We start from the raw sequence: 12,444 nt of genomic DNA, 5'->3' as shown, positions 1-12,444 counted from the left end.
GCATAGTTATTAATAGCTCCCTGTTCCCTCTCAAAAGTGTCCTGGTTTGGTTGCTACATTTATAGGGCCACCCTACTTGTTTCACATTTGCTTTGACTTTCCGCTCCAGCCAGCAACACCATCACACACGGTTCACTTGCTCTCACCTTCAAGCTATTCCCCTTGCCTGGAATGCTGTTCTCATACCATTGCCAAATCATGAACTTTCTCTCCTTCAGAACCCTACTCAGAACTCACCCTCAGGATGAAACTTTCTCTGATAATACTGCCCTCCACCCAATCCAGAAAGCTCTCAGCAATCATGTAAATAACTCTGTATAACTTTAATTGGCTCTGTTTATAAGCTCCTTCTTGTATCTTTTTCCCCTCCAGGTATTTTTTCTATGTGTTTATCCTGTCTCCATTAATTTGTAAACTCCCAGAGGGCAAGGCCTGAACACAGGCTGGTGTTGGCATAATGTGGATGAACAGTTAGGGCTGCATGGCAGACAGTGCAAACCTTGATTACTAATCTGTAAAAAAACAAAAAAAAAACAAAAAAACCAAAACCCCAAATCCCCAACAACCATCCTTTGTTAAGGCTTTGCTTGTGATGGTCTCGAATGTGAGAATACAGCTAGTTTCTGCTAGTGTCCAGTTAACTAGGATAAAATCAACAGTTAAAGGCTCTCCATAATGGGGGGGGGGGGGCGCTGACATATTCTGATCTAGAAGAATGGGCATGCAAGGCACGTCATTATGGAGATTCTTTTGCTTCGGAGGTATACCCTTGCCCCTTCAAGGCTTCAGGTCCATCTCGGAAGGGAAATAATATTTACTTTCAAAACAGAGCTAAAAAGCAAACAAAGCCTCAGAAAACATACAATACCACCTTGTTCGAAGTTTGTGCTAAGAGGGGAGGGGAAATGAATCTGACTTAGAAGGCCTTTTGTGTGTGTGTGTGTGTGTGTGTGTGTGTAACAGACAGGACAGCACAGGGTCCAAGCTCTTGGGGATCATCAGCGAGGTGGATTGTTCATTTCGGTCCAGGTAACAAAGGGATAGCCCGGGCAAAAGGCTCCTTTCTCCCTGCGGGGAGGGGAAGAAGTGGAAATCCTTTACCGTGACCACCTGCTTCCCTCTCTTCAAACCGGCACAGAAAGTGCCAAATATCTGTGTATCATTCTCGGCCCAGAGCCCACGGTATAAACCAACGTAGGCGGTGCACCAGATAACATCAAAGCCCCAGGCAGGGGCCCGAAAAGGGGGGGGGGGCCGAGCAGCCGAGGCAACCAAGCGCCTCCCCCTAGCATTTCCTCTCACGCCCACTTCCAACCTAGGAGGCTTTGGGTTTCTGCTTTTGTTGTTTTTAAAATTAAAAGTTAAAAACCCAGGCAGCTTGGGAGCGGACTTTGGCGTTGCAGTTCGGGTAAGTTTTCTGTCGGTTTCTTTTGTCTGGCGTCTGCGGGCAGAGTTGGCGGAGCGGGCGGGGAGGGTTTCGTCGCCGGGTCGCCCCGCAGAGGAGGGGGAGGGGGAGGGGGAGGGGGAGGAGGAGGGGGGGAGGGGGAGGAGGAGGAGGGGATTCGGCCGGTGGACGGGAAAGCCCGGCGCGCGCGGAGGGCGGAGGGCGGAGGGGAGGGGAGGGGAGGGGAGGGGAGGGGAGGGACGGGCGGCGGCGTGACCCGGCGGCCGGCGGGGAGGAACCTCCGGGATCTCCGCGTGGCGGCGGCGCTGCTGTCGGGCCGCGCTCGGGGCGCAGGGCGGAGGGCGCAGGGCGGAGGGCGCGGGGCGCAGGGCGCAGGGCGGAGGGCGGCGGGCGGCGGGGCCGCGCCAGGGGGGAGCCCGAGCCGGGCCGGGCGGCCGCGTGGGAACCGGGGCTGGCGGCCGCGCGGGCGGGGGCGGGGGCGGGGGGCCCCGCGGTGCACTCGCGTCCTGCCAGAAGTGCTCAGCAAGGAAAATGTGTGCAGAGCCTGGCCGTGGCATGCCCTCGCTTGAACCGCAATCCGGGGGGGGGGGGGGGGGGGACGGGCTGAACAGCGTTCACGCGGCCAGCAGGGTTGCAGGTTGCAGCCAGAGAAAAATAGGGCCCTGGGAACCCCCTTCTTCTTCTTTTTTTTTTTTTTCCACTCCGCCCCAAGAGTAGGGTCACCTCCTCCATTGTCCCAGCTTTTTTGACAGTTCAAACTGCTGTTCACCATTTACATTTACCTTCTGGTTAAAAAAAGAAAACAAAAAAAAAAAAAAAAAAGAAAAAAAATTTTTCTTTCCCCCCTTACATTCCGACACCATTTGCGAAACTGTATTTAATTTGCCCACAAGACAAGTCGAAGCGAGCTACTTTACCGGTTAGCTGGATTTCCCTGCGTTCTGATGACTAGGAAGTTAGAACTGCAGGCAGAATTAGGAAAAAGGCATTGCATTTAGAAAATTCGAAACTGGGAAATAGGAAGGTGTCCCGGATCGCCTGTATTGCGAAGGAAAGTTTAATATTGATTTGCCGCTCAAAAGCTCAAAAGTTGTGAGTCGTCTCTTTAAGGCGGGAGGGGGACTCTTTTAACGAGCTAAAATAGCAAAATTATCTATTATAATTCTAAATTGCATGCTTAATCTGTTGGGAAGCTCACAACAATGGCAAAAATCCCATACAAACACTGTGTTCACAGTGTGTATTATGTTCACCAAGTATGTGGTTAAAAATATACTCATTCAGTTAGGATTTTGATTTAGCAAGTGACACCAAGGAGAATTAATCATTATCAAGCTACCTTAATCTTTATCCTCTGACAGTTTAGATGTACTTTAACATTTAAATGAAGGTTTATCTTTTATTCAAATGCCCAGTTGGGAAGTTATAGCACATACTTTTTTTTGTGATTGCCATCCATTAAATAGCCTTTATTTTTATAAAAGACAGACGATTACATCACACTGAAAATTTAAAGATTGCATTATTTCATTGCCAGGTTGGGAGTATAGTATGCTAAACAACGTCATTTCAAATGTAGGCAGTTGTTGGGTGATCTTTGCTCTCATGACCAAATTTAGTTTTTAATAGGTAATCCTCCCCCCCCCCCAACTTAGGTGACATTACTTTTGGTTACAAGCTCGCCTTTATTGAGTATTCCATTTTTAATCATTCCTATTCTGGTGCATTAAAGCTTTTTCTTAGTTCAGATGAGCTAGAGGTAGGACTTCCTCAGGGGACTTTTCGGGGTCAACCCTAGCAGGAAAAGCCTCGACGTCTTTCTGGAAGCCCCAGGGAACAAAACAATTCAAGTCTGCACAGATGGCCCGCGTAGTGGGTGTACGGTCGTTTAGCATATTTATTCCTTAAAAGGGGAAAGCAGTTTGGTTTAATCTGAGACATTTTTCCTGCATCCAAATTTCTGCTTCGCCTCATTCCCCCCGAAGTTCAACGTGGCTCCTCAAAGCAGGGACTCCCGCCTGCTTCTCCCGGCGGACGGGAGCCCCCTCCCGCCCCGGGTTCCAACACCGCACAGTAGGTCTAACCCCGAAACACCTCCTTGGTTATCAGTGCCCTGGCCCAGCCCCTCCCGCCTTCTTTCCATAGATTACACACACTCCCAGCTTCCTCTAACTGCTTTCTAGCAGCCAGGGTCAGCCTCTGGTTTAGGGCCAGTACCCCGCCTGCCCCCTTCCCCTCCTCCTCGCGCCCCGCTCGCGGCCCCGGGACCCCCGCCCGCCGTGCCCCCCGCGCCCCCCGCGCCCCCCGTGCCCCGGGCTGTCAGGCGGGCAGGCAGGGGTTAACCGCGCCGGCAGCCCCGGCTCTGGGAACCACCGGCGGGCTCCGGAGCGGCCTCTGGAATAACCTTGGCTTCCCTCAATCTTTTAATAGAACATCCGCCACCAAGAAGTGGTTTCAGTTCAGGGTTAATAATATGTCCCCCTTCCACCCTCCAAACCGACACCCCGCCCCCTCCCTCCCCGTTTTTTTTTTTTAAGTTGTTTTTCAAAGTTAATGAGTTTCAAGTTTCACAATGACTTTCCCCTTCCCTCTACGCGTTGCTGAGGAAACCCCCTTGGGGTCCCCCTCCCCCCCCCCCCGCGCAGCCCTCCCTTCTCCTTCCCCTCCCCCATACGGCCCGGGCGGGGGGCGGGCCTGGGAGACCCCATGACGTCACCGGCCCGGCCCACATCCTGCTTTAGAAAGTAAAGAGACGGTAAAGAGAAACTACCGCCCCGCCCGTCCCCGCCCCTCTTCCCGGACCAACCGCCCCCAACTGCGCGACCCGGCCAGGCCTTCCCCGGGCCGCGTGACCGGCCGGGCCCGCCCCTCCGCCCCCGCCGGGCGCCAGTCCCCGAGCCGGCGCGACCCCGGGGCCCGCCCCTCGCGTCCCTAACCCCGCCCCTCCCCCTCGGGCCGCGCCGCCGCCGCCTCCCGCCCCCCCACCGCGTCCCTGCGGCGGCCGGGCGGGGCGGAGCCGCAGGCGGGGGGCGAGGGGGAGGCGCGGTCCGGGGCCCGCCCCGCCCCGCCCCGCCCCGCCGGGGAGACCCAGCGCTCCGGGCTCCACGCGGGCCCCGGCCGGGGCACCCACCAGTCCGCGTCCCCGCCCCCGCCCCCGCCCCGCGCAGGGCGGCCGGCCGCGCCCGTCCGCCCGGGCCCCTCCCCCTCCGGGGACGCCCCCTCCCCCGCCCGCGCCCGGCTCGCGGCCTCCCCGCCTCCCGCCCCCGGGGATCCCCTGCCGCCCCGCCCACCCGCGGGAAAGCCTCGGACCTTCGCCCTCCCTCCCCCGCGCCGCCCGGCCCGCGCTCCTCGCGTCGCCCCTAAAGACGCTAAACGTGCCCTACTCTGCCCCGGGGAGAGGTAAAGCCCGCGCCCGCCCTCCGCGCCCCGGGGGCCGCTCCCCCGCCGCGCCGCCCCCTCCCCGGCGGCGGTCATGCCGCGGCCCCGGGCGCCGGCGAGCGCGGCCGCCTCCCCCGCCCGGCGCCTGCGGCCCCCGCCCGCGCGCCCCGCGCTCCCCGCCCGCCCGCCCCCCGGCCGGCTCCCCTGTTTAATATTTCAGCGCTGGGTGGTGTGAGCGCCAGTCGCCGGCCTCCGGGGTGGCTGCTGCTGGGGCGGCGGCGGCGGCGGCGGCGGCGGCGGGGAGGGGGCCGGAGCCGGGGGCCGGGAGCAGCCGCGGGAGGGGGCGATGTTTGTGTTTGGGGTTGTCAAGTGAAGGAGGGATCCCGGGCGCCGCCGCTGCCGCCGCCGCCGCCGCCGCACGGGGGTCGCGGAGATTCCGAGCTGCGGCCGCCGCCATCAGCAGCGCAGCTCCCGGGCCGGCTGCAGCGGCAGCGGCTCCGCCGGGCGTCCTGGCAGCAGGTTCGGCGCGGGCTGGGCGGCGGGGGCGCTGCAGCTGGGAGGGCGCGGGGGGAGGGGGCAGGACCGCGTCCCCCTGCGCGGGCGGGGGGCGTGCGGGCGCGCGTGTGTGCGCGCGTGTGTGTGTGTGTGTGTGTGTGTGCAGCCGCCGACCTTGCGGAGGGGATGGCTGCGTGCGGGAGACACTTGGCACTTCTGGGCGCCCTCGCCGCGCGCGAGCGGCCCGAGCTGCGGTCCTGCGAGGCGAGCAGGTACGGAGGGACCCAGCCTCCCCACCCGCGTTCCAGCCGCAGACGCATTTTTGCAAGAGGGTGGGGGGGGGGTGAGGGAGACCAGGCCTCGGCTTCCCAACCTCCCGGCTTTGTGGCTTTCTTTCCCTTTCGTTCTTTGCTCCAAGTGCCTGTTTACTCCCAGCCACCTGGGTAGTTTCTTTCCGGGTTGGGAGTACGCGCCTGCAGCAGTTGGGAAGCGGGCGGAGGGTCTGGGCGCGGGTCGGCTCCGGCTCGCCCTGGGGTCGGGCTGGGGAAGGAGTTGCTGCTGGGGAGGGGAGGGGAGGGGAGGGGAGGGAGGGAGGGAGGGGAGGGGGCGGTGGCGGAGCCGGAGCTGGAGCCGGCGGCGAGGAGGAGTCTCAGGGCTGCCGCGCTCGCCTCATACCGGCCTCCTCCTCCTCCTCCTCCTCCTCCTCCTCCTCCTCCTCCTCCTCCTCCTCCTCCTCTCCGCATCCACTCCGGGCTCCTTCCTGAGCTGGCACTTCCATTCCCCCCTCCTCCTGGCATGCGAAGCGCTTTGTTCAGTGCAGCGTTGCAGAGGGGTTTTCCCAGGCTCCGCCCTCCACATTCATTCATGTTTTTTCTCCTTGCAACTGTCTTTACGCTTTTTGATCGTGTCATGTTTTTGCTCCATGTGGTATTTATTCCTTCCCTGCAAAGGAACGCTTTATGACTCGTCCTAGTCGCTCTAGTGCCGCTGTCTTTGCATCTGCTCGCTCCCCCCCCCCCCCCCCACCAGGATTTAGACCTGGGATGGACAGCTAGGGACAGCGGGGAGGCAGGGAACCGGCTAGCAGAGAGCTGTTACTGATTGGGGATTTGCAGGTTTTGTATTTATGCTCCCCATACGGGGTCACGTGATTGGATCGCATTCGGAGTTCACGCTTTAAAAACTTCCGAATATCACGAGCATTTAAAAGCTTTAAAGTTTAACAAGGAATGCGGTTAAGGCTGCGTACAATTTGCTGGGCCCCAACGTCTCTGAACGTCGATGGAATCAAGCTTCATGAATCGGATGGTGGATGTCTTTAACCAAAGCAGGGAGTTGAGGAACCAAATCCTTTATGGATCATTTAGCACGGTGCCAGATGAAGTAGATGGTGGTTGGCCATCGTGTTTCTTATTCTTCTCTCTGCAGTTAAAATAAAAATTGCAAATAATTTTGTGCGGTGCCCCCACGTAGCCCTTATCAGGGGTGAGATACTGAAGTTACTTGTAGCCTTCTTGGCTTCTGTTTCTCCTCTGCTATGATGAGATCATAGATTTCGAAAACTTTACACTGGGATATTAGATCTAGTCTTTCCCATTTAGGCTTTGTTGGGAGAATTAATATTTGAATATTTTTTGTGTGCCAGGCAACAGGCAAAGCATCTACATTGTTTAGGCTGGACCTCACAACAACCTTGTGAGGTGGATACCGTTTCCTAGTTTTATAGTTGGGACATCTGATCTTAAGAGAGGTTAAGTGCCTTGAACAAGGCCACACAGTAAGGGGAAAAGCCTGGCTTTGAACTCAGTCCGGTTTGACTCCGAGATATATAGTCATGATTTGTGCTCTCCAGCCTTTTGAATAAAACCACAGAATACCTATTATCTCTGCTGAGGAAATAAGCACTGAGAGTAGCCGAGTCACGTGGTGCCATATTTTTTTAGTTGCTGACCATGGGCCGGTTAGGCAACCTCTCCCCATCTCCTCTTCTTATCTGTAAAGTAGGTAAGTCATAGCTACCTTGCCAGTTATTGTTAAGATTGGATTAGGTAATGTGTAGAAAGCACACAGGCACCCTGCTCAGTAGGTACTCTCTCGTTTCTTCTACAGTACTGGATATAGAGTGTTCTAAATCAAAGCATTTCCTGCCCCATTCTTGTGTCTTTGCTTAGTGATTAAACATAATTTCATGCTTAACATCGTCAGGTTTATTCCAGGAAGCTAAAACTAAAGTTTTCGCTCTAGGATCCTTGAGGGTCTCGTAGAATAGGAGGCAGAGGTGGCTGATTTGGGAAGAGGGATGATCGGGTGTGGGGTTATTACCGTGTTGACATGTTGCATGTGCCATCACTGTTTTTAGAACGTAGAAGTCAGGACAGACCAGGTTATGCTGCAGTAACAAATAACTCCCAAACCTCGGCCACTTCCAAACAACGAAGGCCTCTTTCTTGTTTATGTAGACTGATCATGTTAGATGAGCAAGAGCTCAGCTCTGTGTTGCAACATTCACTGTCTGGAATGGTGCCTGTCCCATGGCAGAGGGAACAGAGCGCTGGAGGATTTTGCTTTGATAACTAAACAGCCTGGTACCGCCTAGAAACGGTGCATGTCTTCTCCACTCACAGGTCATTAGCCAGAACTGGTCACACATTGTAGTTTAACACAGGGAGGCATAAAGCATAGTCCTGGCACAGGCCTGAGAGAACATACTGGAATAGTTGGGGAGCAGCTCCGATAGCAACCACATATATTAACTGAATTAATTCAGTAAAACAAGATGAATGAGACCTGGTCCTTGTTCCCAAAGAGCTTATGAAGGAGCAGACGTATTACATACGGCATAATCCTTTTATGGCCTGACGCTGTAACTTTAATCTGTACCCTGTGATGACTTTAAAACACAGTGGGGTGAATCTTTTTCACTCTTCTTTGATAAAGGTACAGTGATTTTCTTTTTCTGTGTTCTTAATAAGAAAGCCCAGGTAGTAGCAAAATGAGATGTCCTATGGTTAATTCAAAGTTAGTAATGTTTTGCAGGTGTCTCTAGCTTGGTTATCTTTTGTTGAATTTAGGTTAGGACTGAACTAAGCCATAACTTTTGAAATGTCTTTTTCCTTTGAAGGTAGTAAAATGTGATTTGTTTTTTCTCCTTCAGCACATGGATTAATTGATGGATGTTGAGTTTATGGAGCTACCTTTTTGTGACCTGCTCTTCCTACAGTTTCTAAGAAGCAAAAGGGGCCCCTGAATCAAAGAAAATGCCTCGAACTAAACAGATTCATCCCAGAAATCTAAGAGGTAAGGCTCTGTGTTAAAATAGAAGTCAGGTTTATGATAAATCTTATAATAAAGTATTTCTTGGGTGACAGGAATGGCAGCCTGCTAGACATTGGACGCTGCTCCATGGTGAGCACCAGGAACGCTGTTTCTCTTGTTCGCGCTCAGTTTTCCTGCACAATTTCCGTCTCTCGGGAAATGCTTCATCAATATTTGTTGAATGAATTAATCAGAATTTGACAAAATTACAATGCCCTCCCAACCAGTAGCGTGGATGTGAAAGTGAGGGATTTACTTTCTCTTAACAGGGATGGCGTTTGCATTGGAGGAATCTGAAACGAATAGTTGGATATTCTTTGCCAACATGAATTTTTTATCCCTCCCCCATACCACCATTGAGATTTATTTTTCTACTACTCAGACCATTATTTGCAGAACTCAGAGGAAAATGACCCATTTTCCATGAGGAAGCAACCAGTCAAAATTACATGTGCTATGTACATTTCATGCAAAGGTGAAAAATGTGTATTGCACCTTCACTGTGAAGAGGTTTTAATTTTAGGAAAGTAAGCTTATTTTAGCTAATTGTTTTAAAAAATAGATGTATGTTGTTCTGATGTGGTATATATATCAACCGGGAAGAACAGTTATCTTTTATATTCAATTTTAGCAGTGCTAGGCAAGGAACAGTGAGAGCAAATGATTCCAAACTGACTGAAGTATCTTACGACATATTTAGTATTTTTTTTAAAGATTTTATTTATTTATTAGACAGAGAGAGAGAGAGAGAGAGAGGCAGAGACACAGGCAGAGGGAGAAGCAGGCTCCATGCAGGAAGCCTGACGTGGGACTCGATCCCGGGTCTCCAGGATTGCATCCTGGGCCGAAGGCTGCGCTAAACCGCTGAGCCGCCGGGGCTGCCCACGACATATTTAGTATTACAGAAAAAAATAGTCAGGCACGTGCAAGGTAAAAAAAAAAAAAAAAAATTAAATAACCTGAAGATCAAACAGATTAATTGGAAGATGTTTCTTTGTGAAATCAGTTTGGGTAATCACTGTGGGGCAATAATTGAAAACATGGTCAATTTTGTGGCCTACTTGAATCTGGAACAGTGTTTGTTTCCTGCCTAAAAGAGTACTGGAACTCTCTCTGCTGGTGCTGGCATAGGTGGCTGCCTCGGATCCAGTTCAAATTGATGATTATAGCACCAGTGTTCAATGAGGTGAGGATCTAGTTGGAGAACATTAAGTCTTGTGTGTCTAAGACTGATTTTTCAGAGTCATAGAAAATGTTGAGAATTGACCGTGTATTTGCCCATCATTCTCACTAGAACTTGAGCTCCCAAAAGTCGGTACTTTCTCTCATTTACTATTATAGGTAAAGCCTTCCCATTCCTGGGTGCCAGCTGAGGTGGGCCTTTGGAGTCCTGGGCCCGCTTTTATAATTCATCTGTCTAAAGAGGGTGCCCTGTTCTAGTGTGCACGAAGAGGGGTTGTGGTGCCCTAGCCTAGCACAGGTCCTGGAAGCTACTAGGAGCTTGGATATTTGTTGAAATGAATACATGATTGATCTTAAAGCATTATTTATTAGATCACAAGTAGTAAATATTTTTCATATTTAAAATATATACAGACATACCTTGGAGTTTTATGTCCAGTCCTCTTCCCCGAATGCTGCAGTAAAGTGAATATTGCAATGAATCAAGTCAAATGAATTTTTTTGGTTTCCCAGTTAATATAAAAGTTTTGTTTACACTCTGCTATGGTCTATGAAGTGTGCAATAGCATTGTTTTTAAAAATGTACATACTTTAATTAAAAAATACTTTCTGCAAATAAATACTGGTCATCATCTGGGCTTTTAGCGAGTTGTAATCACTGATCACAGATCATCATAACAAATATAATAATAATGAAAAAGCTTGAAACATTGCAAGAATGATCAAAATGTGACACAGAGGCACAAAATGAGTAAACGCTATTGGACCTGATAAGCCCGGGGTTGTCGCAAACTTCCTCCCATTTGTAAAGGACAGCAGAATGCAATAAAGCAGAGCACAATAAAGCAAGGTGTGCTTGTTCTTTATAATATTCTAGATCACATGGCTATCCAGAGAAATGCAGATGTTGGGCCACAGACTATTTTCCTTCCTGTACCAAATGTACAGTCCAACAGATAGTTGTTGAACTGTTTATGTTCTACTGTTTTAGGAGATAGGAATAAAATGATACTCAAACATGGGCCCTGGAAGAGCATGGAATTGAGGAGGGGAGATGGGTAAACATGCACCTGTGCAGTGTGATTTGGGAAGAGCAGAGGTATGGAGCTTCCACAGAGGTGGGGCGTCATGCTATGTCCTGATTGTGGGGGACAATTTGGTGAGGGGCAGTGTGGGAAGGAAAGAGAAACAAAGGTACCGTCTGAAGTGGGCTCTTAGGGCTAAGAAATTACCCAGGAAGCTGAGAAGACAGGGTGGAAGCTGGGGTAGGAGCTTATGAAGTGACTTGGGGAATCCAAGCTCCATAAGTTCCGTTCAGGGGGGGAAGGGGCAAGGTAGAGGGTGGGATCGAAGAATTAAAATCAGATCCTGAGGGCCCCTGAATCTGAGTCTAAATTTAGTATGCAGAGCTAAAACTTTATTTTTTTAATTAATTTGCTTTTTTAAAAAAAAAGATTTAAAAAAAAAAAAGATTTTATTTATTCATGAGAGACACAGAGAGAGAGGCAGAGACATAGGCAGAGGGCGAAGCAGGCTCCCCCACTGGGAGCCCAATGCAGAATTCGATCTCAGGACCCCAGGATCATGACCTGAGCCAAAGGCAGACTCCCAACCACTGAGCCACCCAGGCTTCCTGTAGAGATAAAACTTTAAATAGGAAACCTTGCTTATTTTGCAAAATTAAGATATTTTAAAAGTTTTCCAGGAGAATTTGAAATAAATTCAATTCTGGCCCATCATTGAGAGCTTCAAAAGTTGCTTCACTAAGGCAGTGATGAACTCTCGGGCATCGAAGAGCAGATCACAGTAGATTAGCACAAGACAATTTACTAAAGCCACGTAGGTCAGTGGGCCCTGCAGACTGGCTGGGTGCAGGGATTGGGGGTGGTGGACTGGAAGCTGGGGCATGGCACTTCATGGGAGAGGTGTATCTGAGGCAGTGACCTCACTCAGCAGAGAGGGCAAGGCTGTTCCTGTCGGGGAAACCCAGTAAACAGAGGCACAAAGACAAGGAAGTGCTAAGGTGTAACACTTTAAGAATTTCCACTTCCCTCCTAACGTATATTTGAGGACTGCATCCCTGGGCACGGTTTGGGGGTTAAAATAAGCCGATAATGTCCTGAATTGCAATTCCCCTGTTATTCTTGAATAAGCTCATTTTGCTGATTTAAAAAAAAAAAGTAAACAGGTAAACATTAGCTATTAAAATGAAATTTTTAGCATTTATTTTGTGTCTCACTGTGACAGTTGAAATATCACGTTTGTTTTGCCTTACCCTGTCACCCACTGCTTTGACTTACAGAAGACCTACCACGTAAGTTAGCTATGAAATGGGGAGAGAGGAAATCAGAAGACCAGAAAGCCAGTCACAGCCCACCTTGCTCTGGTGAGCACGTTGCTCACACTACTTTAAGTGCATTGCTTCTTTTCAGGCTTCCTTGGAAAATAGTCTGTGATGTGTTCATCTTGTGTTTGATAATTAAGTCAATAATAAAAGATTTATACTTAAATTATATGTTTATTATGCTTTCATGGCAGTTTTAACTTTTAAAATATAATTTTTCTTTGATTTATTCTCAGTTCATCAACTGGTATTGGTGTAGTCCTATGGCTATGTAAAACCAGAGAATAAACCTATTATAACTTTCTGGAATATAAATTTTATTTTG

General features: G+C 50.8%; 1 protein-coding gene across 6 annotated transcripts in view; it reads left to right on the top strand.

Annotated features, from left to right (window-relative positions):
- Positions 1–1,255: 1,255 nt before the first annotated feature.
- Positions 1,256–12,444, top strand: part of HIVEP1 (HIVEP zinc finger 1) — a 142,396-nt gene continuing 131,207 nt past the window's right edge. For 2 of the 6 annotated variants that reach the window (XM_072813975.1, XM_072813969.1), the window contains exons 1-2: positions 1,301–1,408; positions 8,433–8,575. Coding sequence is in view for 4 of the 6 variants with exons in the window: in XM_072813973.1 (XP_072670074.1) it covers positions 8,536–8,575 (40 nt within the window). In the remaining 2 variants the exon portion in view is untranslated. Of the gene's footprint in view, positions 1,409–4,678; positions 4,805–5,174; positions 5,303–5,394; positions 5,551–8,432; positions 8,576–12,444 lie in introns of those variants that run through there. The other 4 variants (XM_072813973.1, XM_072813971.1, XM_072813972.1 and 1 more) reach the window with 4 other exon arrangements.

Source organism: Canis lupus, chromosome 37 (assembly GCF_048164855.1).
Source record: "Canis lupus baileyi chromosome 37, mCanLup2.hap1, whole genome shotgun sequence".
Taxonomy (NCBI): domain Eukaryota; kingdom Metazoa; phylum Chordata; class Mammalia; order Carnivora; family Canidae; genus Canis; species Canis lupus.
This window is presented reverse-complemented; position numbering and strand designations above follow the sequence as displayed.